Source organism: Varroa destructor, unplaced genomic scaffold, assembly GCF_002443255.2.
Source record: "Varroa destructor unplaced genomic scaffold, Vdes_3.0 BEIS01000003.1, whole genome shotgun sequence".
Classification (NCBI taxonomy): domain Eukaryota; kingdom Metazoa; phylum Arthropoda; class Arachnida; order Mesostigmata; family Varroidae; genus Varroa; species Varroa destructor.
In genome coordinates, this window is record NW_019211456.1 from 9,072,154 (window position 1) to 9,097,712 (window position 25,559).

The following is a 25,559-nucleotide window of genomic DNA, read 5'->3' on the forward strand; positions in this document are numbered from 1 at the left end:
GAATCAATCTATTCAGTTTCTAGCACGATGTCGTGTCGACTGGTCTAATAAAAATCATGCCGAGTCATGAACTACAATTTTATTAGGTACTTGACACGCGTTACATTATACTCGCACAGCCTCTGGTAGTTAATTTATTTTACGCCTGTCATGCAAGCTAGCTAGCTGTTACAGACCGATGTCGTCATTGGACAACAACTATTTGAATACGACTGAGAAAATGTGGGTTTGAATCGCTAACGACCCGTTCTTTAACCTTTGCAAGTAATGAAAACGTAAAATTAACTTCAGCAAATAAGTTAATCTAAATAGCGTATTCAGAGTGTATAGACTTATTTCTTCATTCACCGATAGGCAATGGTAACGCAGGTAATTGTTGGTTCTTTTCGAGGATGTTAAATCAACACTATATGAGCGTCTGTCATCAACCACTTTTCATGACGCTACAGAGCAACGAACTAAATAATAATGCTAAATGTGTAAAATAAGATAGTTTGGAGTCAGATGGATAGGCCTCTTGCCTATTACCTGCACTGCCCCTCTTCAAGTTGTCATAACGCGACCATGCCCCAGTGTTCCTCCAACCCGCCCAATTATCCTTACAACAAGGGTTTGCGCTTCCATACGTAATATTGACCAGCGTCATAACTTGGCAAGGCTTATAACATGGTTTTAGCGATCACTAACTCATTCTATCACTAAAATCTAAGACGTAAGATCTAGTATTGTAGATTTAATACACCGCAAACGGGCGCCGGAGCCTTTGTTTCTGTTTCCATACGTTAACATAGCGCCGTGTCAACAACGGTTGTCACAGACAGTTTTCTCTATTAACCGCTATCTGCATTATATTTTAGTAGACGTTACTTGACGGTAGCCAGCCACGTGTTCCATTCATAACGTCCATCACTGTATCGGAGAAAAAAAAAGAATTGCCGATCTCACTGAATCATCCAACTTTCAATTACATTAATTTGCGCCCGTTTCATCCATTGCCCGTCACCACTACAGCCCCTAAGTTTAGTCGCGTTGAGCTTAGCGGCACGACAGGGTGGGCGCAGCGAGACGAAAACGACATTGAACGACACGTACGGTTCTAAAGCGTTCATTCGTAGCTATAGAAATGCTTTCCATTACAGGCCACTCCCCTTTGTCCTTTGCTGCTCAGATCCAGGGTAGCGTTTACTGGTATAAAGCAAAAATTTTCCAGTTTCAATGAAGCCGTTTCCTTGTGATATGCAGCAGGCATTTCTTTCATGTCGAGGGTCATAAATCTAACGAGCCTACGATGGAGCGGCAATGAAGCTGTAGATGGAAATGATATCGCAGACCATTTCCAAGTTTCGGTCGTTCTAGTGAAATGGTCAAAAAGGGACTTCAGTTGGCGCCATTTTCACACACAACATTATGGCTTGAAGATCCGATGGGAGCCTAATGTTACCGCTGATTGTCGATCGAAAATCTATTCATGGTCATCACACCATTGAGTTCCAGTTGTTAGTATTGGATTGGATTGGAGAATTTTTGCATAGCTATAGCATGAAATAGATGTATTAGCTTACAAACAACCAATAGAATTACCGTAAAAATACGATATGTAAAAAAGCCTGAACGGCCAAGTGTTCAATCAGTCAAATGTGTGTTGGAATATGCCTTTTTTCTAAAATACGCATAAAAAATTCTGAATTTTTGTATACTACCTATGTATCGTTGGCGGGATATTGGCGATCTCTAATAGAGTTTGTCCTTTATCATGGGCTTGGCCTTCGAAACCAGTGCGTCCAGTGTAATATGTAAAGTACAAAATTGATTCAAATCTATTTTAGTATCATATAACGTTAACTTATCGATACGGACGAGCTGAAACAAATTCAACATCAAATCGTTGTAAGACCTATTCCGCTCACCCATTTAAACGCCCATTATTGCTAGACTTTTGCGATATCGTCGCCTGTAGGTATCGTTTCAAATAGGACCAACAATGAGATCGTATCGATGACGATGAGGGCGGCTTGCTCCCTAAGCATCTATAATATCAGTCAATGAATGGTTTCCAGTTAAAGTTCGTGTTCGTATCCTGTCGAAGCCTTAACATTGACGACTTGTCTTGAATGATTTCAGCATCATTCAGATCTCGCGAGTAGTTCCGCGTGTCGGGCTATCTCCAGGCCAATTTCCTTATACTACTCAAAACCGTCGGCATCACCAGGAGCCAGTGGATGATTCTTACAGTCTTCAGTCAACCCCACATATTAACAACGGTATCTCTTCGCCAACCTCAGAACCCAAAACGATCGCGACTGCTTTGTCGTCAGTTATGCCGTATCAGAAACCTTCAGCTGATGAAAATTGCAGCGATTCGCTATTCAGCGCTCCGCAACGACGTTTCTGCCAGGCGCATCCGACAGAGACGTGGCTTATGGGGAAGGGCGCGGAAGCGGCGCTTAGAGAATGCCTCCGGGCATTCAAAGACATGCGATGGAACTGCTCCTTAGTGAAAAAAGGACCTGCTGGACTCACACACAGTCTTGTATCCGGTAATCAGGATTCAAAGAACGACGAGCGTAGAAATTATTTTCCGTCTGAATAAGTGCACGGAGTTACATTTACATAGAATTGAAAATTGAGAAATGCTGGATTTATTTCAGCTAAACTTTGAACAAATTTATCTTGAAAAAAAAAAGCCTAATTCCTTGCACTGAACTGAATTGTTACACTCTACCAGTATTACAGATAATCTGTTAAGAAATCGTACCTACTAAAAGACTTTTGTCCAAGGTTTTGCCAGATTTTACCCTCACGAAGCAAGTTCGCTTATTATATTGTACTTATGCAACTATAGTTCAATAAAAAAGATACATTTTATTCTTACAGGGAGCCGCGAGGCTTCCTTCGTGCACGCGATCGCCGCCGGCGCTATGACGCACGCCCTCGTCCGCGGCTGCGCCGATGGCAGTCTTCGTAATTGTCGCTGCGATCGAGAGTTACATGGCCGTGCGCTACCTGACTTTCCAATGTGGAAATGGGGCGGATGCTCAGCCGACCTGCGCCACCCGATAAGGTTAAACCGAAGGTTTATGGAGACCGGCAGTGGATCCAAGGTAATAGGGAAGGTTAGAGCTCAGGACCACATCGATCGTCACAATAACATGGCAGGAAGGCTTGTAAGTATCAGCTTATTCCTTGGTCAGTGTCTGAAAATCGCTGCAAAATCCTTTAGTACTGTTTTAAGCAAAGTGACATATTTAGTAGTTTTGCATTTATAAACGCATTTCGTGCTAACGGACATCTCTTCAAAGCCGTACCGATGGTTTGACATTAAGAGCATTCAAAGATTACGTTTGCTTCCTTCAAATCCTAACTACCATGTGATTTTATAGGCGGTTAAATACACACGACGGACAATATGTCGTTGTCATGGTACCAGTGGCGCATGTAATCTCAAGACGTGTTGGAAGACTCTTGCACCTGTGTATGCAATTGGCGATTATTTAACTAAAAGGTCAGATACAGCAGAAATAACAGATGTTTTGTTCTCTCCTGAGACTCTAAAGAGATTACGCAGTACTAACGAACGTTGCTCGTTTCCGTTGAAACATTTAGTGGACTTGCAGCTGCAAATCGATTTTGAAATTTCAGCACGCGTAAGCGACGGCTAACAGTTATATACACAAGATGAAACTGCTTGGGCATCCAATCGAACGAAAGCGCGATACAAGCAAAAACTAACAAAAGCACCGTTATTTTTTCGTGTTCTACATGCATATAGATATAGGCAAGCGCTCCAGGTTGAACAACCTCAAGTCCAGGATGGGCAGCTTTTATTAAGAAGCGCTACAGATGGAACAGGTATACGAGACCGTTACAACTCGGTCGAGCGAAATCAAGCCGTAGTCGAAGTCCCGCGGCATCATCGTAAGCGACAGAGTCGTTATAATGGCAAACAGCGGGTATCATCTATTAAGCCTAAGGAGCTTATCTTCACTTCGGACCTAACGGACTATTGCAGATACGATCCGAATAATGGATCACGCGGAACTGGCGGACGGAAGTGCACAAAAGAAAATTCCGAGTACGTATTATTTGAGCACGAATCCGTTCACGGAAGCCGTTTCCTTGTTATGTGGATGCTAAACTCGATAGTTGTGACTGAGGACTGTTATCAGCCAAGTAGTAAGGAAGATCTATTGATCTCTGCAATCCTTGTCCCACTCAAGGATTATTGTCTGTTCCTCTTCATAATAATAATGACTCACTAAAAAGAGCATTTTTCGTAGATATTTTTGTTATTTCGAGTTAGCTTATACGAATGGTATTGGCTGTAAAAATATTTTTTATTGACGTTTGATGCCGACGACAAGGAGGCTGATGCAACTTTAAGCAATCTGTCTCTATTGAACTCCTCAGGTATTTATGTTGCGGAAGGGGCTATACCGAAGAATGGCGAATTGAAGGCGTTCATTGCAGATGCAGATTCGAATGGTGCTGCCAGGTGCATTGCGAAATTTGCCACAATAGAACTCTCGTGAGAACGTGTAACTATTAACAACGCTGTTCACACAACAAACAAATATAAAAACAAAGAATTAAATGGCTTTCCATCATATGTACACTTCTTCAAAAAGGCCTACTTATTCTATACAAATGTAAAAGCCTTGTAAAATGCTTTTGTTTTTCTTCGTTATACTGAGCTAAGCTTACGTTAGTTCGAGGAACCATCGATTTAAAGATCAAGCGGGTAGCTTAGCTGTTTCACTATGTAGATTAAAGCTAGCTGACATGCCTCTGCAATTTTTGCAGGTGGACGAGTTGCCTTACCCCAAAAATTTTCATGTCGTTATGTGTTTTTACCTTTTTTTTTCTTATGGTTTTTGCCCCATTGTTTTCATAGTTTTCTTCTAATGTAGTCTTAATATACATATCGTAATCATGCATTAACGGGCCTTGAATTTACCCCACGTCAGCGTGCCGTCCGCAAACGAGTTAGCATTAGACTGGGTCTGGTAAAAGTCCGTAAACAAAGCTGAACCGGCGCTTATGCCACCGTCTCCAACGTCCTAATCCATTGCGCTGGCCTCGAATAGTTTGTAAATCGTGAATTCGGTAGCAACGCGATTTCTCCGACGCTCTCTGCCGAACGTTCCACTAGAGACCTTAATACTGTCGCTTGGCCGACCACTTCGCTTCAATAGGCTCGAACGATTCGTCCTCTTCTCGCCGGTGCCAAATGATCGCTGCCACTATATGTATATATGAAAAAAAAAACGGACCGTTTTTAAGCCTTCATTGAAGCAATGTTATATATTAAAATAATATGACTAAACTAAATGTGCGCCATTGTAATCGATAACTTTCCGCTATTTTTCTGGTAAAAACATATTCCCGTCGCTGTAGAGTTTCTGCCGTTTTGTAATAACTAACTTTTGTATCCCTTCATTGAAACTAAACTCGCCCTAATAAAAGACTTCCGTATAGACTAAAACACATGATGGTTGGATGGTGCAAGATCCAGGCTATACGGCGGGTGCGTTATAATTAGACCTTAGAAAGTAGCGCTAAGGAAATATATAGTCCGGTGATATTGCCATAATGAAAAGCGACGCTTTATTTGTTTAGTAGTTTCCGGTCTATTTTTCTTTCAATGGTTTTCTCTAACCTTATAAGTTATTGACAGTAAAGGTCCGAATGAATCGTTACGTCACGCGGTGGTGGCGGCGGCCGCGGTAGCAGCAGCGGCTCTTAACGATTCCTTTTCAATCCGAGCAAGTACACAGTGAATCACCTTCTTCCGCATCAGTTAAAGGCAGTGGAGTAACTTTTTTGCATTTGTACAGTATTGCTGCATGTGATCCCTTTGATATCACCCGTAATTAACCGTCTCAAAAATGGCTAGATTTGATTGCGCTTCTCTACAGCTTCGCAGATGGAATTACGATCGAATGAATCCTTTCGCATCAATTTCCAAGTGTCGAGCTTTTTTGCAGCCACTCTTCTACAAATGGTTTAAAACAGTTTGGCGGTAAAAATTTCATCCCTTGACGACGTCATATAATGTTACCCGTGTGTCGGTCCTATTTAACGTCTGCAACAATTTCATCGACTTTTTTTTCGTAAGTGATCGATCACCACAAGGGAGCATCTTTGACGCCGTCGAAGTTTCCGATAGAACCATTTTTGGACGGTTTTATCCGCCAAATGTATCTTAATAGTAAACAACATCAACTCTTTTATGCGGATGGGCAACACATGTGCCTTTATCGTAATAAAATTGTAGAATACAGTAAATCTTTTCACAAAATTTTGTTACTCGTCTTTAAGGCGCTCTATATTAAACCTAAATAAAGACATTACAATTATTTTAGGACGGTGCACTACTACCAAATTTCGTTTTCCAAATGACGCCCATATTGAAATAAGAAACTGCCTAACACAAGAAAACCAAAAACATCTAGTCAAACAATCCAGTGTGTATCTCTGATTGCAACTACACGAGTCCGTGATACAGTCGACTGCTTGGTAGATCGTTAGTAGCTTCTTGTAGAACAACTAAGGAGACAGTGGTCCGAATTATCTGCTCGTACCCGGAATAGGGCAAGAACATTTGCCCCAATCTATCTACCAGGAAATGAAGCTCGATAATTTCTGCTTGTTCAAATATTACAGGATGTTGATGCCTTTTCTCTGAGCGGGAAAAATTGCTAAAGGTCGCCGGTTACTTTGTCGTCACCAGCACAAAAACGCAATGAATATTATCGGTAAATCGACGCGTTACTTGTTTGGGGCAACATGTTATGGGCAAGGAAGGTAGGAGCAGGCTACATGTGACGCGAGGCGCACAAGGAAGCTCCACATCATATTTGTTTTGAAGAAGAGGCTTCAAAGGGTGCGAGGAAAGCCGTGACTGTTTCTAGTTAGCAGATTCTATGTAGACAGCTAGCTACCAATCTGTCCGAAGCAAACTGAGCACGTCCGTATCTTGATTATTTGGAGCCGATGTGTTTTCCACAACTCAGAAATAGCTCATTCGCAATGCGTCAAACGCTTACATCAGCTTACCGTAGTAAACTGATTAGACAGATAAATGATTTGGGCGTGCTTAACAGTTATTGGTAAACGCCAAGGTCTGCTCGAGCTAGTCCGGTAGTAAGACCGCCTGAAACCACGCGCTCGTGTTTTTCTTTTTCAACGAAAGATACTGCTCGTGGCTAAGGAGGTAAGTAGATGGTTACTTTGAGAGGCGGTGTGTTTTCAGAATTGAAGATATTTCACTGTGCTTTTGTTGGTTCCTCGGTTGGCGATGCATGCGCTTTAAAAACAATTCCATAGATCCACAATTACACTCAGATTAAACGGGAATCATGCCTTGCAATTGTTGACTCCTGTGCGAACGGATGTTACCTCATTTTATTCGGTTTGTTTGGGATCGACTCATGATGGTGACGCAAATTCATTCTGGAAGCAAATGTTCGCCAACTGTTAATAGAAGACCGGCGTAAAGCTTCTCCTGTTCTGTTGTGTCTAAGTAACGGATAGCTTTTTACGCTATTATAATGTTTGAAAGTTGGAGCTCAATTAAGAACGTAATAAAAATCGCCGACCGACGTGGTATTGAGTCCGAAACCTCAAGCTTTTCTAGCTACATTTCATCACACTGGTAAACGTAGACGAGTCTCTGAAGGATGGCTTTGTAGATTTGTTGAATTTGTTGAACGTACGAAGTAGGTCTTTATATTTTTAAGTAGCACTTGTTTTAAATAGCACAGATTTGTTGTAATCCTCTATTAAAATGTGATGCGATGATAATAATAATAATAATTATTATCATGATTAACCAATTGAGACAAAATGTGTTGGATAGTACCAGGGTGTTCATCTAGGGCGCTCAGTATTTCAGCTAAATTGTCTGGAAACTACTTATTTTTAAGCAGTGATTTTTGACGAAGACCCATGAATTTCTTCTAGAATCTAGATATGCTTTATAGCGGGCACAATGGCTGTATGATTGTGACGTTGTCATGATCATGCAAACTAGGATGATCTGATGTGCTGAGGCGCATCAGCGTTCTCATATCCCTGTTTTATTTGTATGTATTAGCCCAGAGTGAGGCTTTTTTTTCCAGCCGGGTTTTAACCTCATAGGCTTGATGCTGATTATTCAGATGTATCACAAAATTGAATAAATAAATATACCACTTTTATTTAATAACCAATGCAGGTGTTGAGCTTTGTTGTCATTATATAACGAACACTGATTCCGAACCGATTTCCTGCAGCAAACATAATTACCTCGAAGTAATAATTATTCAACATTAGTTCATATAACTACATGCATTGTTCGATCAATAGATTTGATAATAGTCAGCGTGATCATCGTTAGAATTATCCAGAGGGTCCTTTTCGCGCACTTTTTTGAAATTGGCGCAGAGAGCTATCTAATACCATTTAATGGGACAGTTTTAGCCAAAGCAAACAACAAACGCTATCCGCCACATAATGAATTTCGTACCAGTGCCGGATTTCTATTCCATTCCACACATTTATTTACTATGCTGTTTTTACATTTTTTATACATGGGTTCTCGCAAATAGCAACTTGCACAGAGCCACTACTTCACGATTATTATAGCGCTATTCAGTTTAGCGTAACTAGTATAATTAATAGTACACAGTGGGCTGAAGAACTGATGACGGACAAAGGGGCGCAATAATGTCGGTGAACCTTACCTAATAAAGCCGCCAAATATGCTGTCGCACACAAGCTGGCGATTCGAAAACAACTAGAAATAGTTTTTCTTTTTTCCCAGTTCAGAAAGTTTAAAATTGATCTAAGATTAACTTGTTTTGGAGAATTTGACCATTTTCTTATTATGTTATTAATGGTTTACGTTAAATTTTCACTGTTCAACATGGCAGTAATATCGTCGCCCCACAGTCTCATAAAATGACATTTGTTCAACGAGATTTTTTTTTATTACCTAACAACTTGCAGGTGAAGATTCGCGATGTATACCCTAAAATTGAGAATACCTTTTTGAAGATAATGAACGATGAGAAAATTCCGAGAGACAAATGGCTGAATCTCTTCGAGTAAGTATAATGTAATGCAACTAAATGCGATGGACGGGGATTCAGAGTGTCCATTTTGTTTTGGACATAGCAATATCATAATGTGATGCCATGTTAATGATTATTAACTAATGATTGGTAACTGACGGGCTCATAAGTTATGATTGTTTATTAATGGACCGTGCTCTATATCAGTTGTGTTATATATACGTAATGTTTGTTGCTTGAAGTTAGAGAATAAATAAAATATATATATATATATATATATATATACTGTCTTAAAAGCTATTAAGGCCAATGTCCACTTAAGCAATCAGTTTTCATATTTTAATAAAGTCCTCATTAAATTATTGCTAGAACTTAGGCTGTTTATTTCAGTCGATAGAACCTAAGCTGCATCCGTTGTGTTCAGTGTGATCTCTGCAAACGCTGAGTTTACTTATTGCATAAAAGGTGTCCTTTATCGCTCTTTGTAGATTTCTTTCCGTACGAAACTTTATAATGTCGCTTAAGGGGCTTGATTCATAGACAAGCAGACGATAGCACCTGATTGCAATGGATCAAAATCTACTACCACTTGAATCCATTAATATAATCAACTACGAATAAATAAAATGATGGGCGGACAATCTCGAAAAAAATCAAAAATTTTACTACAAATAATAGATAATCCAAATTTGTTAGCGAGCTGCTGTTAGTTAGACCTTGAAAAAAGCTGTAAAGTGCTGAGTTGTTATGCTTACACTTACTACTGATAACAGAAGCGGCACATTCTACAACTGAGTAGAACTCTTCACGACGTGTTCATGTGGATAAAGGGTGCGATGAAATCTTCACTTCTGTGCTTAAACAGGATCTTCATAGGTGATCAAAAAGTTAGTATAACGCACTTACTTTATTTACTTTAATTAGGAATTTCCCAGCCTGAGCAATTTGCTCAGTGTTCATTAGAGTCAAGACGAATTTGTAGCCATGTGAAGTTAGAATATTTCAATTGGCAATCTATCATATGCCAAGGTAAAATTGCTATGTTAATTTGCAGCTCTTTGCTGTTTATTCTGCGTCATTGTTTGCCAAAACAATCTGACAACGGCGGTGGCAAACTCCAGCGGCTCATCAAAAGCAGAATGAGTGAAGTTTTGCAAAACGAGTACAGCAAGGCCTATAAGATAACTTGTCAACCACAATTTTCATTCCATAACATCTATTATGCATTAGCTAACCGAATCTGTCTGATGCAGAAAGCTACTGGAAAGGATCCTATTTTGCCAGGTATTTACGAAACACCTCTGTTTTTTCGTATGACGTATCAACTATCATTATTCTGTAAAAATCATGCCTTTATCATAAAACGACCCCAAAGCAACAGGCGGGTGCTATTCTTAGTAGTCTTTATAATTTTTAGAGAAATTCTCTTCCTCTTATTCGTTTATAGAGAGGCAATCGGATAGCTACGATGAGAAGAGCATAATTCGTGGGCTCGTCATCCTTGTATGAGAGAAAATTGTTTTTAACGAGATAACTCGACGGCTCAGAATGGTAACGTTGACAATCGTCAGTCGTGAGAGGGAAGGAAGATCGACAAGTCAAACCGATCAAAGATACCCAGGAGAATTTTAAGGCGCTTATTAACGAGACGACAAAGCCAGAAGGAATTAGTCCTGCTCAGTTCGTAGGTTAAGCTTATACTAAACTTACCTATAGAGAAAATGCGCTGATTTTATTTAGATCCAACTATGCGTTCATCGAACAAACTATTCTAGTTAATTCTTATTAGCTTTTATTAGTTCCAAACCGATATGATACGACGGTAAAACCTAGTTAGACAACATTTTTAGATAATATGCTGTTACGGTGCCAATTTATCGCAGGCATATCTTACAAATTTCGAAGAAGCATATCTCAAGGACCTTCCCGATATATATGGAAAGCAGGTTTCTACATATCTCGAACAGCATAGAGTAATAGAAGCATGCCGACAAAAAGTGGTCTGAAGAAGATGCACGAAGTCACAGGTATCTCAACGATTCCCCCAAGTCAAGGAATAACCTACATGTCTGGCTTTCGGACGAGCTCGTCAAGACACATATCTACCATACATACCACACTGAATGTACAGGTAAGTAAACGATCCAAAAGAAACTAAATACGGAGTTTTTGATCAATTTCCCCGTGCTTCTTATACAACAATGTGCACCCAAACTTGGCCACAAAAAGCGACGTAAAATATTCGAACAGCTTTGTGTAACGCATCATTTTGTACGAGCACCATTTCAGGGATATCATTTAATAATAAGGATAATTTACGGCAACTTACTATGCAAATTTGCTTTACATAATAATACTACGAATTAATTTCCTAACCGTTTCGTTTTCGTTGCGTGGTTTTTGATGCCTTTATCATTGCTATTAGTCGTCATTGAAAAAAGGCCGTTAAAATATTACGTGCAATGATCCTCTTGACATACAGATAAGTCTGAAAGCAGCTGGAAAAGCTCTTGAACCCATGTTGAAACAACTTAAGAAGTACATTCCCAGGAAACTCCCAGCATTATGTTGATTTCATTATTACTCTATTGAAATGTTTCCGAGTATTGGATTAACATAACTGCATGCCGTGACTGGAACGGATGTGCATTTTATCACCGTGCAAGATCAGGCCTTTTTGGAAGTTATCAACGATTCCAAGTAGGAGTTGTAATCAATAAGTGAAACTGCACTTTCCATTTGTGTTTTTTCTGCATGTTTTTATTACAAAGTACGTCTCTCCGAACTATCATCTCACTTTATCTCGATGCAGTTGCATTTTCATTTCGGAGATGAGTTCAATCTGCCAGAATACTCCGTTATTCTTAATTAACGTTTTTTACGTAATTTACGGAAATGATTTGGCGTGATTTGACGCAGTTACGCTATTGTTTGCAGAAATTGCTGCTTTTTACAACAAGCTTTTAGTTTTGGATAACCTCAATGAGTAACACGTATTCTTCTGTGAAAGGTGACACACGCGGAAACAATGCCTTCACTAGTGCAAATTTAAAAAAAAAAATGTAAATTTAAAAAAAGATGTGTACCATGCTTTTAGTGAGCTTTAAAACTATTTAATATATCACCCTTTAACGATATTAGTCTTTTACGCTTCCACCTAAAATCACCGAAGTTGCCGACGGTGTCCTGCATATTGGGTCTACTTTTTTCACGTTCATCTTTATTTGTACGCATTGCTTTAATAATATACGACGTACTCAAATATTTGTCATAGTTTATTCCGCACCTTAAAACACGTGCAACCTATATAAATCTAAAACATTTGGAATGCTTTGATTGGTATTGGTTCCTTTTAATGAAATTGTTGACATGTGACCGAATGATAAACGCTTCCCAAAAATGGCGAGCGATCATAGCGAAAAGCCATGTTTCAAATAAACTCAATTCACTAGCGTGACATATTAATGAATGGAATTAACCTGTTGACTATGTGTTTTGGACATAATCCCAGTCTCTTCTTACTTCAACTACCCAAAGGCCCATCCCGAGTTAGTCTTTTTAATCGTGTAACATCTACACAGCTGTAAGACTTATGAAGGCGCGCACGCAAATAACCTTTACTGGCAGTACCATATGTCTGATGGAATGGTTTCCTTTAAAACCCACAGCGGAACATATGACCTCGAACTTACAACAGTTCAAGTGGCTGTACTTTTCGCGTGGAACCAACGCCCACAACTAAGTTCTACACATATACATATATATATATATGTGATGCGTAAAAAAGATAAGCATAGTAGCCCTCGTATATTTAATTGCTCACATACTAATCGTAAAAAGGGGCATTACAAAGATCTATGTATCAAATACTAAACGAACTATATTATATGAGCTACATAGGAGTCGATGTGCTGGGCACGCACAAGTTATGTCATTCATTAAATTCCGTTGTTACATTATAAGTGTAAGATTGTGTACTTGTCATTGCTGAGTGTAAAACTTACAGGAGAAGATTCCGTTCCGATAGATGTGCTAAAGGACGAGCTTCGACGGACGCTTTACACTCTACTCACCTGCCCGGAAGTTTTCACTAAGCAAATGAACTCGTTAATTATGACTTCTGTATCATGTCAGTATATGGATAAGGCAAACATCTTTATCTTGTTACGATACGCGGTTAACTACATAAAGGGTGTAACATTACAGATGTAAAGTAACTTTTTAACTAACTTAGAGAATCTAGTTTTAGAGCCACTCATTTAATTATTACGAGGTCTTGGACTTCCTCATGAGGACGCTTAGCGGTACTAGTGCGCTATATGCAAGAGCAACAGATGCGGTAGACCTACAAACATTGAGATGAAGCACGCATTATTATTATCGTTATTATCATCACATATAATCGCTTTTCAGGCGCGCTGATAATCGGCTGGATCGTGAAACCATTAGCCTGATGCTCGGGACGTACATATGGCGAGAAGATCGTAGAGGAGAGTAGTAAAGACATTGCTTATCTTCAAGTAAATCGAACTAATGTAGGTGGAAAAGCAGGTATAGATGATCACGACGGCTTTTGTTGAATAACTTTTATATCGTCCCATTTGTTTCAAGGAATTGTTGGAAGATTCAAAGCCTTTATCAATAGTCGTGACATTTTTATAACAGCTGAAACCTTTTAACACTGCTCTACGCTTAAATATATTTACTTACTCTGGGCCACGATACTTGGTGGGATCCTCCTTGCCGATCGCTTTTTGCATAGATGAAAGTCGAACTCGAGTGACTTGGTTGCAGTCGTTTGGAGATGATGGCGGTGCCTTCTTCAAAGTCATGTAGTTAACGACAGTCGGATAGATTATCCCACTGTTACTGTTATGGCAGCGATCGATGGTGTTGCAAGCTGTTGCATTAGTGATTAGGCCTAGCTATTTGCTGTAGTCAACGAATATTCACATGGCGTCCGAAGATTTGCTTAAATTGTACCTAATGCGGCATTTGTAGCTCATCATTTTATGTTGCTACTGATGAAATTGTGCTAACGTTTCGATTTATTCGACCGAACCATCCGGCCGAAGTGAATGTGTTCGCTATAAATGATTTTTATTACACTACTTTTCTTTAGAAGAACGGTATACTGACGTTTTCTGGCATTTTTTTTGGGTGAATGCAATGCAGCAGGCTATCATGACGGTCATGAAAGGGTACAAGACTTTAAATTATGCAGAGCTCCAGACGAAGGTGATTGAATGACTCGAAAACACTTCGCCCCAACTTGGCGATTGATGAAAGACAGCATCGATGATCTCATGAGACTGAGTTTATTGAGCGGGATCATCATGACACGAATAAATATATAGAAATTTTGTAATTCATTAGACGGACGTCATATTAGCCAGGTATAACCTTTGGCGGCGTTCTACATTATAAACTACTTCGCTTGTTAATATTTGAGCTCCATTTTTTTTATAACTGCGCGTCCAGCCGCATTACCGGACGCTACTGAGATTTCAATCTTACATAAAAACATTCATCGATACCTAGCTTAACTTATGCTACAAATTTAAACAAGTAAACAGCTGACACGTTTTCGTAAGTCCCACTCTGAATATGAAGAACCGCTGTGCATCTTTGATCATCATAGTTATTGCGAAATTAAAACGGGCTCCTTAGGTTAGGTAAAGAACAAATCCACGATGGCCAGCTACCACTAGACAATTCGTTTACTTTTGTGTCTCCTGTAGTAAACATTCAGAGTTGTATCGATAGTAATTACGTGTTAACTTGTCCTAAAGTGAACAATTGCGTACATTATAGCGAAATAAAACACATACAGTATCGCGCACCGCTGCAGTGTGCTGCTGTATCAGCTACATTTCACAAATTTATTATAAGCACAAAATTTTCTCGTTATTTCTGGTCTCTTGACCAAATAAATATACTAGGAAGAGTTGTTCGTATTTTAGGATATAGAGAAATAATAAAAATAAAAAATATAATAGTAATAGAAAACTACACTAGAGAAAATGTATATGGAAATAATGAAAATGCTCGCCTTATTCATCATCTTACTAGAAATGTAACATTATTTATCTCTCTTCATGCTCTCTATGTCGATGTAACATACTGCATGGCACTTATGTAGAGAAAAAAAAAGTCATCTAAAATAATGGACCATTGATCCTAGCATTGTCGAGCAAAGCACGTGTGATGAACAACATAGGTAAATACTGGTCCACGGGTGTCTACTCTCGTCCCTATGGCCACGATAAAATGACTTCAAACTAGCTGTAACAGTTAAATGGGTAGACTGTGGTTTGTGTTAGATTCAATTAGTATGTCGAAAAATATATTTCGTGCCTTCGTTCCACTGTAGTCTTAGATCTTAGGCAACTCTGTTAGTTTTTTCAGTTGCTAAAACTCAATTACTTTGTAATCACGGTATTATGCGACTGGTTCGACCTCTCTGATAGTTTTTAGATAAATGAGACTACTCTTTTTTTAGCGTGGCACTGGAAAGTATCATTGACTGTACTTCATTATCTCTGTGAGCTTTTATGTATTTAGTGCAAAAGCCACTAAGCCATACACACTCCGTCTTCATATGCCATTAAGCGACGCTTACCTCGCAGAATACGCAGTCCTGGCAATACACGAAGCGTATTCTGACGTATTTAGACAGTTTCATGAACGCTGAATTTTGTGAAATTCTGTAGTCTATGAGAACAGACTTGCGCATCATGTAAAAATATAAGGTTGTCGGCTCTGTTGAGTCCATAAGTTAAACTTAAACCACATTTATGCTGCCTGTACAAACATCTTTTCGATCTCAGGAAGAAAAACGTATATTCTATAATATAACTATATATTTATTTAGTAGCATGGTTATTTACAGACGTATTGAAACCCGTGCACGAATATTGACAAGAGACACAATGTGCGACGGGATAATGAAGTAAAATTGTTTACATTGCTAACTGCACCGTTGATCTAGAAAGATCTACTAGTTTTAGCGTTCGTAGGATAAAGCAAAATTTCTCTAGTGCCAATCGTCTCTCACAGGTGACGAAATGAAATTACATTGATTAGCATATCCTTCGGTGGCAATAGACCACGTATGGTGCTTATCATTCCTGTGTGACACCGCTGAATTTAAAACCGAAGGCAGACACCGCTGATATAATAAGCGCGTCTTCATAGTTAAATTTATTTGTTTAAACGAAAGCTATTCCACAGTTTTCACTAAAACATTTCGGCAATAGGTCGTATAAAACTTTACCAAAAGTTTGCCCTGCGCGCTCTCATATATTATGATGCCGGCAGAGCACAATGAGAAAGCTCGCACGTGCACTCTGTTATAGTAACGTAATTCTATTATACTGAACAGTTACAGCAGGCCAACATGTGTATCTGGGTGAAAACAATTATCAAACTTGATTTCTTCCAAAGGATTAATTTGTGGAGTTTGTCATCAGCGTGAGCAATTAGTGATTTTACTGGATCTAGAGTTCGTTGTGTTCGATCTTTCGTCCCAAATCGTCTCGAACAAAACTGCCCATACCGATGTCAGCTAGTCTCACGAAAACTCCTTCCTGAGCTTTCCAGTACGAAGACGAGTCAGCATAAGTTGCGCCAATGACTTCCATCTGACCGGAAATCGGACGACCAAACGACTGTCCAGATAGAGACAACCACCTGCCATTAAAAAGAACGATCGAACGGTTGATTAGAGAATTAACAAACGATATTTGAGACTGCAATAAGATAAACAATTAGCAACAGAGGTCGATACCCAGCGATTCCGAATTAAAAGTATTCTTTTAATTACATTACAATTACTCGAAATGGCATTTTGTTAACGGTGCCAAAAGTAAAACAACGAAATTTAATTGTGGTATTATAATACTCACGTTTCGGTATCGACGTGTTTAAGGCGTACGGCTTGATCTCTTTCCCAGAACGTGTTCGAGCAGATTACCTTCCAGTGGTCACCCGAATCTCCCTCTCCGTTCTTACCGAACGCCGATATTTCTTGATTACCTAGAAGACAGTGGTGCAAAAAGATTAAACCGCTTAGATTTTTTTTCTGAGACGTAAATTCCTGTGCAATAGACTTGTTTCTCAATTCCTCTCCTCCAATACCTGAGACACGGTTCCTATATTTTACCTGAGGCTCCCATATATTACTTTTAATAACACAGGTCGCCATTTTATTGCTATTACGGTCGTTGGAGTCCTTTTTTTTTACAGGCACGGCAGAACTTTACAGATAATAGATACAGATATAAGATTATAGGGATCTTATACTAAATTCTGTAAATTTCGGCTCTGTCGTCAACAGCGGACCATTTTACAGAAACAACACGTGCCGACCAACGATGTGCCATACATTTTAGGAGCGTTTAAGTCAACTCAAAGAATTACATAGGTATGAAGCTTAAGCAAACTCATAGTAATAGGAATTGATCCACCTGTCATAGGCCGAAGATAGTCGCACATAGACCGCCATGGAAAAAAAATGTTGAGCTTCCATTCAATACGCAACCACTTGAAATATGTTATAGATTATACAAAGAACGTCCATCTAATATACGAGAATTTGAAATAACACAGTAAATACTCAGTTGATAATAGAAAATGTTTTCCTAAAATAAATTCGGCATGGAATAAAATTAAAAATAGATCTTAAATTTTCGATGTGCAACTACATTAATATTCAGAATTGTTATGCACTGAACGCAGGATATTACTCAAATGCAATCAAAAAAATAATCCAATCATACCCGAAAGTGGTGAAGTGAAATGATGAGAGTGAAGATTTTTTTTTGTGGCGAGGTGCTCCATACGAACGAGTTGATTACATTCAATGGGATCCCCGCGGCCGCATGGTTTTGCTTTGGTGCCTTTTACGACCCAGTACGAGTTATGGTCATCTTTTTCTTGTGTGGCTGTCACTGACTAAAATCAGTATTATAGAATACATGCATTTAAAACTGACTGACACATCCCTTACTACCAATTATAGTTCATCAATTTTTCGCATTTCTTTCGTACAGAAGTAATGTTCCAGTAGAATTCACAGCAAAGCTCCAACATACTAACGGAATCGAAATATATTGCTTACTAAATTTCTGGTATTGCCATGTTTTGGATTTTCGCATTAAAAAAACGAAATGATAACCTTACTTATAGATCGTCTAGCATGGTAAGTCTGTACGTTCTGTATTCTAAATTTAGATAAAGTATTTTTATGAGGGCCTCACCTGCTGGCCACTGCCAGTGCCGTACTTCACGTCGTGTGAATGCAATCTCACCATATAGTTCTGGTTTTCTAACTTCATCATCGACGTACATGTCACATAGTCGTGCTCTCTTCCTGTTCAATTTCATAAATCAGAATAATTTATCTTAGACTTAAATTAATTTAACAACAACATCCGATATTACGTATGAGGTCGATATTGTCACAAGTGTTAATGGTGCAACTTTGTGTCCCTGCTAGACATCCGCGCCCACTGCGGACGAGCGAATAAAGAACTAAAGACACTATACGCGTCCACCGTTGTTGATGTCCCCTTGCGTCCGACAATAACGTTCTTTTTTATGGGAAGTAAACCAATGACTCTACTATAATGATCGATCAAGCAGCACCGCCTGTAATATAAATGAGCTAATATGTCGTCTGTAAATAACTGACGTTCTTTCTTCTTACCTTTAACTAGTGTAATGAGCACAGATGCGAGCACGCTTATTGTGACTGCCAATAACATTCTAACACGCCTGCAACAGCCCAAGAAACTTGACTTTGAGAACCGCCTATATTTTTTGTTCCACTATTCGATTTACCACCGTGATCAGCCGGCTCGTCAACAGCAGCAAACAGAGTAGGTATGGTACACGTAAACTTAGAGTGCTGCTAAAATCTGAGCCATCTGCAGCAAGAGGGAGAGAGGCAAGACTCTAAGAGCTGACCATGGGAGAGCAACGACAACTACCTCGGAAACAGTACAATGGACTACCGTACATGATTCGGCGATAAAAAGAGGGCAGCATTCTAAGCATAGAAGCTTTGAGCGAAGCTGAACCATGGAAGCGATATGTGTGTTGAGCAATTTAAAATAATTTTTTTTTACCTAACAAATACTTCAACTTTAGGCAGGGTGTCTGAAAAAGCCTGTATCTGAATAGAGGTCATTTTTAGACCAAAACAGTGAATTTCCAGCTATCATTCGTGATTACGAGCATGGTACGTAGGACTGTCGAGATCAGCTGCTGACCTTGCTGGTTCCTCAATCGTTCCGCTACCGGCGGTTGTTATCCGTAAGGTGCGTTCGAAACCTTGAGAGATTGACCAAAAGTAATTTCTGGTTTTTCCGTACAGTGTTTAGCTTTGCGGTACATGAGTGATATTAACTGCAACGATTAACTGCAAAAGCACCAAGATATATATATGCACTTAGTGATAACGATTGTAGACCTTCGCTGATTTCGCGTGGATGTGCTGTTTATCAATCGAGATAGTACTGGTTACTTGTCTCGACCTCCAGGAGTCCTCTAATAGTTCTACCGGTTGTCGGCCAATTGTTCAATCGGTATCCTTTTGAGCAGAAGCATTCAACTCCTAATTAAATTATGTACGTTGGTAGATAAGACACTATTACATAATAAGTTTGTTTCAGTTAGTTCAACTTTGCAGCGGTTGTACAACAAGAGCCTTAACGCTACTATGTTTTTAATTTCACGCATTTTTAAGGTTTGTCATAACTTCAGTTGTTTATCCATTCAAGGTATGCTGCTAGTTGCCCTTAAACTTTGAATTTGACTATGGTGTTAATGTTAGTGCTGTTTCAAAATAGAAGTAATCGAACGACTAAAGTGTGTGTAATATCTGAGTGCAAAACGTATTCCAGATCGAAAGAAGTCAAAAATCCACATATGGTTAAACAAATATTCATAGTTACGGTTAATCACTAAATAGGAAAGTTAGTAATACTACAGTCATTATATTGGAATCTATTATACCCTTGCAAATGTTCATCGTGTTTTTTTCATCAGTCATTAAGTAAACGCTGTCTATTGTGGTGATTCATTTTGACGATTAAATGTATTGGCGTGATAACGTTTTTCTGTATTTTGTTAATATATATGATACATAGACAGGGCTGAGAAACATCGTTGTTGCCATCAGTGGCTGCGTTCATTGGTCAGTTTCTTTCTTGGCTACAAACAGTGCACAAAAAAGGAAGTTTACGTTAATTTCACGTTTTACAAGCTTACGTTAAAGAGTTTATTGCATCTTTTCCAAGTTTAAATATGGCTAAAAATATTTGGGGTACAAACGCTCTTTTATACATAATAATAATGAAATGAAAGTGCGATAGATAAAATTACTGATATTTTATATTTTACTTTTTCATCGTTTCATATAAAATGAGCTGGCATAGGTACACGAGAAGGAAACATGTGCTAGATAGTGACATAAAAGCAGTACTCCTTAACCAAGAAAGTCCGTCAGACCTGTTATTACAGCAAATCATGTGTGACAAAGAAAACAAACAGCTATATTTAGCGTTGCGCCAAACATAAGAGACTATCGACTTTCTGCTTGAAAAAAGTGAACAGTCAGTTATAACTGTGGCGGCAATAGGAGGCGGCCCGTTGGAATTACTCCGAGGAAACAAATTTGTATGAGAGTGCTTTAACGAGCATAAAGATTTTTGAAAAGGAATACTAACAAATTCGAGTGTCTATAATTACATCTGTCCATCTATTCATAGCATTAATCGCTGACATTTAATGTTTCAGTATGCATTCGACCCTTCAGCACCGTCTGCTTGCGACTTTAAAGAGAAACGCATCTGCAATAATCGTCCAGCAGAGATATGCGTCGGAAGCCTCCTTCCAAGTTAAGGTATTGTACTCGGTTCTTTTCGTAGGTATTTCGTGCAAAAACTCTATGTATATAATCGCCAATAGGCTCATAGCAGTACTGTTTTGCTAAAAAGTAGGTGTGTATATTTGAAACATTGAAAATTGCCTTATATAACCAGATCTGAGATACGCAGTATCGTGCTGGTTTTACGCAATACTGCTCTGATTTTATAAAGAAATCGATCATCGTCGAAAGCATAATTTATACGAGCCTAATAATCGTTTTAGAAGGCGCCAACTAAGGGTCTATTTATTGCTACTTTTTTATTTCGTGTTTGACATTTTAGCCATTCAAGCTGCATAAAATTGAAGATGATGGGCCCGCAACGACTGTTACGGTAACGTCAGAGGACGCTGTTAAGTTTTATCGTCAAATGATGACCATTCGTCGAATGGAAGCAGCTGCCAACTCGATGTATAAAAGCAAACTTATTCGAGGTTTTTGCCATCTCTACTCTGGCCAGGTAAGCCGCAGTACTACGGAAGCATTTTAACTATAGCATGAATAGACTGAATATTTTCACTTGATAAACCATACACATGTGTGTTTATTTCAACAGAAGAAAAACTCTATGGCTTCCAGGAAGCATGTGCTGTCGGGATGGAAGCTTCTCTCCGACGTGATGACGGAGTAATCACGGCGTATCGTGCTCACGGGTGGGCATTCGTGCGGGGCGTACCGCTTAAAGGAGTACTGGGAGAGTTGACTGGAAGAAACATCGGGTAATACGTGTCATTCGAGATGACACTAATCATGAAAATGATTACAAGGTTTTATTTCGTCAATCGTGAACTGGGTTATATTGTTAGATCTCATACATTTTATTATTTAGGTGCGCTCGTGGTAAAGGCGGTAGCATGCACATGTATTCGCCGAATTTTTACGGAGGGAATGGAATTGTCGGTGCTCAGGTCCCACTGGGCGCTGGTGTGGCTTTAGCGTACAAATATCAGGGCAAAGATAATGTTTGCCTCGCTCTGTACGGTGATGGAGCTGCGAATCAAGGACAAGTACGTACTTGCCCGATGTATTGAACATTTTTATTTTTTGACATGCATAAAAGGTCCTTAGACACTCTCTAATAATAGTGTCATTATGATGAATGTTTTTTTCTTTCTTAGGATTTATATAGCCGAAATGTCATACGGTAGTAACAATTATTAGCTATCATAATTATTATTAGGAGGCCTCATCTAAATATAATTAACATCCATTGTGTTGTTTAATATTACAGGTATTTGAGGCATACAACATGTCTATGTTATGGAAGCTACCAGTGATCTTCGTCTGTGAGAACAATGGTTACGGAATGGGCACCTCTGCGGATCGAGCGGCAGCTTCAACAGATTACTATACCCGAGGAGATTACATTCCGGGTATTTGGGTTAGTCTTAATTGCTTAGTCAATTATGTCTTTGTGATTTAAGCTACAGGCGGTGTCACCTTTTACTAGGATGTTATTGTTGAAAGGTTTCAGACTTCAAAGACTTTTAAACTAATCTTTGATTTCCACTCTTCGACCATTGATTAAACGTTTGCTACTTATGACTTTCTTTACAGGTGGACGGAATGGATGTGCTTGCCGTCAGGGAAGCGACGCGGTACGTGGTAACCGAATGCCGTAAAGGTAATGGTCCATTTGTTATGGAGGTCGCAACATACCGTTATCATGGTCACTCAATGTCTGATCCAGGTACCAGTTATCGAACCCGTGAAGAAATCCAGGAGGTGCGCCAGAGCAGAGATCCGATCACTTCATTCAAGGATAGGATTATTTCCAGTGGATTGGCCACGTCCGAACAGCTTAAGGAAATTGATCATGAAATTCGTAAAGAGGTAGGTATCTTTCCTATGATTTCATTATGATTATTTAAGGTTATCGGAACATTATTATTGATTTATGTGAAGTTACTTTAGCCATAACAGAATCAGAATCTTACTACAGGTTCAATTGGCACCTGTTGTAGCGTCAATGTGGAATCATAAAATAAGCAGTAGAAGTAGTTATCATTTCATTCTTTTATTAGTTCGGGTATTTTATAGTTAAATATGTAATATATAATTGATATATAGATGATTTCGAGTATCAGACTAGAAATTAGGAGAATAAGTAATACAGAAATGACATCGTTTTCATAACTGAACAACAAACTTTAATATACTGATTGACCTGATTCAGATTGATGAAGCTGTCGATTTAGCGAAAAGCTCTCCTGAAATTGGCCTCGAGGAACTCTATGCCGATGTATACGCAAGCCCTCAAGAAAAGACAATTCGAGGTATTACACCGTTTGATTTCCACGATCATAAGGCAATTACTAAGCCCATCAATATCTAAAAACTAGCCATAGAACAACAGGCTGGTCTACTCTGGAATGAGCTAATTCAGCGACTCTTGAAATCTGAAATGCATCAGCAATTTGATTATGGTAACCTGTAGATGATACTAGTAACTGTACAGTTACTATATGCGCTAAATTTGTTTTTACGACCAAATGTTATATAAATACCAGGACGAGGACTACACGTCCCTCGAAGACCTATATTTGATACGATTTGCGTAATTAAGTAAGAACGACCAAAAGATACCCCTTACATCCTTCATTGTTATTAACAGCCGTTCATATTAATAATAAATTATCCTTAAGGTGCTCAATATATACTGATGTTTTGAAGTCCATAGTGTCTCCGAAACGACTAGTGTAGTAACAAGACATTCTATTCAAGCTTCTCATTTAATTTCAGCTCTAATTCCAAGTTTTTGTTTATTAAAATTCTTAGTTACTGAAATTCTGAATGAAAGTGAAGTATATTTAAAAATAAATCATCAGCCAGCGGAAGTGTATCCTGGCGCATAAGGCTCAACGTGGAGTTATTGTTGAAACGATACGAAGAGTGAACGAAGCCTGAGAAACAACAAAAATTAACAGATCTAAATAGAAATACCCCTAGAAATCATAATAGGATATTCTTTCGCTAGATGACAGCCAGGTTATATAAATTTAATATATTTGTACTAGTGGCAAAAAGGGGTCGATTGAGAGCGAGCTAGCTCCTGAAACAGTAGACACACGTTCATCCTTCCGTAAGCAATATTGCATGTAAGCGTTAAGTCATAGTGATAGAATATCGGAAGAGAGGAAGCTGTGCAGCCATGCATTCGAATTTGTGATGTTGTAGAAGAACAGTCTATAGTATTTAACGCTCGCTCAATGATGTGCCAATTGACAGATCGGTCAATGTTATCAAATAAATAAGCTACAAAATGGCAATAGTTCTGTTTGACCGCTCATTTTAGTAAGTCCTGAAACGCGTCGTCGCTGTTAACTGAAAATGCACCGGACCGAATTTATAAAAAAAAAAGATAATAATAATAACAAGAGTGTAAATATCTTAAAATAAAGGGCACTGATGAATCATAGATTAACGTTTATGTTTTTCTTGTAGGATTGTTGGGGGGCACCCAACTGTATTACTAATAAGTTAACTGGCAGCAAACTGTTTTGTACAAATAAGAAACTAAAACGGAAAATTGGTGTGACTATGCATGTCTTCTTTGAAGAATAATTGAGTTTACGAGTTGAACGGGCAATTCGCATATTTCTCTGACTAAATTCACTCGTGGACTAGATCTAGTGGAATACATATTGTTTTACTTAATCCTATGTAAACTATAGACAGTTTACATAGAATCGTAATTCAATCGTATTTGACCAACTGGCAAGGTACAAAAAATGGGTTAAAATAAGATAATACACAAATAAACGCAAACAGGGTATATTCAAGGAGTCGTTCACCATCTTGATAAAATTATAATATAATCTAAGATAATTTAAATATCTGAATGGATGTACACTATATATGTAAGCTCCAGCCGCCAGGCGATCTAAGTTATAGTAATAAGACGTCAGTGGTCGTAACACTATGATAATTCACACAAATCAACGGAGAATTCTACAAAAATTCTACAAAAATTTTAAGATCCTGTCGTTCGCTATAGACAGGCTCAACAAAAAGACAAAGAAGTTCACCCTTTTGTTTATTATTCTTCACAATATAGGTAGACCCCAATGCTTCTTTCTTGGAAAAGGAATTTAAATAAACTTACAAAGCTAGGTCACTTTTAATTATCTTATTTACTTAATGAGCAAATCAAAAACCTTATATTACTACATGTATGACTCATGTTTTAGACTAATGTTCGGGCATTCATGTACCTCGGTACTTAACCAGTAAACTCAAGGATGATGTGTTAGAGAGGCCTGTAATGACGATTACGGAAACAACTTAATAAACGTCGTGCGAAACAGGCCAGCGTTTCTCGAGCAAGTAAACTCAACAGGCAATGATAGTGCGGAAGATATTCAAAGCATCACTGCGTGTCACTCATCCACCCATATAAATATCGAAATTCTACATTTTTGCTTTCAGCCTTTCTTAATCGCCTATTTTTAATAGATTTCTTATTAAGCTTTGGTAGTTGTGCTGCTGAGCTCCCAATAAGTTCTAAGTAAAAGTAATTTTCATTGGCAAAAAAGAAATGTTCTGCTGTGTGCAGATGGTAAAAATAGTTAATT

At 38.7% G+C, this 25,559-nt stretch overlaps 3 protein-coding genes across 6 annotated transcripts in view; 2 read left to right on the plus strand and 1 right to left on the minus strand.

Moving 5' to 3' along the window:
• The window catches only part of LOC111246757 (protein Wnt-7b-like), a 30,471-nt gene extending 14,710 nt beyond the window's left edge, over nt 1-15,761 (plus strand). Inside the window, exons 3-14 of one of the 2 annotated variants that reach the window (XM_086985721.1) lie at nt 2,122-2,537; nt 2,875-3,164; nt 3,381-3,502; nt 3,770-4,072; nt 4,408-4,492; nt 8,989-9,086; nt 9,827-9,940; nt 10,108-10,337; nt 10,501-10,737; nt 10,937-11,184; nt 13,046-13,182; nt 13,467-15,761. In XM_086985721.1, coding sequence (XP_086841847.1) covers nt 2,122-2,537; nt 2,875-3,164; nt 3,381-3,502; nt 3,770-4,072; nt 4,408-4,492; nt 8,989-9,086; nt 9,827-9,848 — 1,336 coding nt within the window. In that variant the 3' untranslated portion in view covers nt 9,849-9,940; nt 10,108-10,337; nt 10,501-10,737; ... (1 more) ...; nt 13,046-13,182; nt 13,467-15,761. Of the gene's footprint in view, nt 1-1,242; nt 1,497-2,121; nt 2,538-2,874; nt 3,165-3,380; nt 3,503-3,769; nt 4,073-4,407; nt 4,536-8,988; nt 9,087-9,826; nt 9,941-10,107; nt 10,338-10,500; nt 10,738-10,936; nt 11,185-13,045; nt 13,183-13,466 lie in introns of those variants that run through there. The other variant, XM_086985722.1, reaches the window with a different exon arrangement.
• Nucleotides 15,762-15,898: 137 nt separating this feature from the next.
• LOC111246759 (stromal cell-derived factor 2) lies at nt 15,899-18,989 on the minus strand. Its single transcript, XM_022796894.2, has 5 exons — nt 18,763-18,989; nt 18,314-18,426; nt 17,834-18,008; nt 16,961-17,090; nt 15,899-16,745 (listed from the first exon to the last, which is right to left on the minus strand). Exons 1-5 carry the CDS (start codon nt 18,818-18,820, stop codon nt 16,553-16,555), a joined length of 669 nt encoding a protein of 222 aa, XP_022652629.1. The 5' UTR covers nt 18,821-18,989; the 3' UTR covers nt 15,899-16,552.
• Nucleotides 18,990-19,232: 243 nt separating this feature from the next.
• On the plus strand, nt 19,233-24,409 carry LOC111246758 (pyruvate dehydrogenase E1 component subunit alpha, mitochondrial-like). Of its 3 annotated transcripts, none has more exons than XM_022796893.2 (8): nt 19,233-19,375; nt 20,856-20,961; nt 21,269-21,445; nt 21,565-21,704; nt 21,815-21,992; nt 22,217-22,366; nt 22,543-22,818; nt 23,162-24,409. In XM_022796893.2, the coding sequence occupies exons 2-8, from the start codon at nt 20,857-20,859 to the stop codon at nt 23,318-23,320; spliced, it is 1,185 nt and encodes a 394-aa protein (XP_022652628.1). In that variant the 5' UTR covers nt 19,233-19,375; nt 20,856; the 3' UTR covers nt 23,321-24,409. The 3 variants fall into 3 exon arrangements, with proteins under 3 accessions (XP_022652628.1, XP_022652627.1, XP_086841849.1); XM_022796892.2 differs by lacking the exon at nt 19,233-19,375 and adding an exon at nt 19,382-19,684; XM_086985723.1 differs by lacking the exon at nt 19,233-19,375 and adding an exon at nt 19,785-19,803.
• The last annotated feature ends 1,150 nt before the right edge of the window (nt 24,410-25,559 follow it).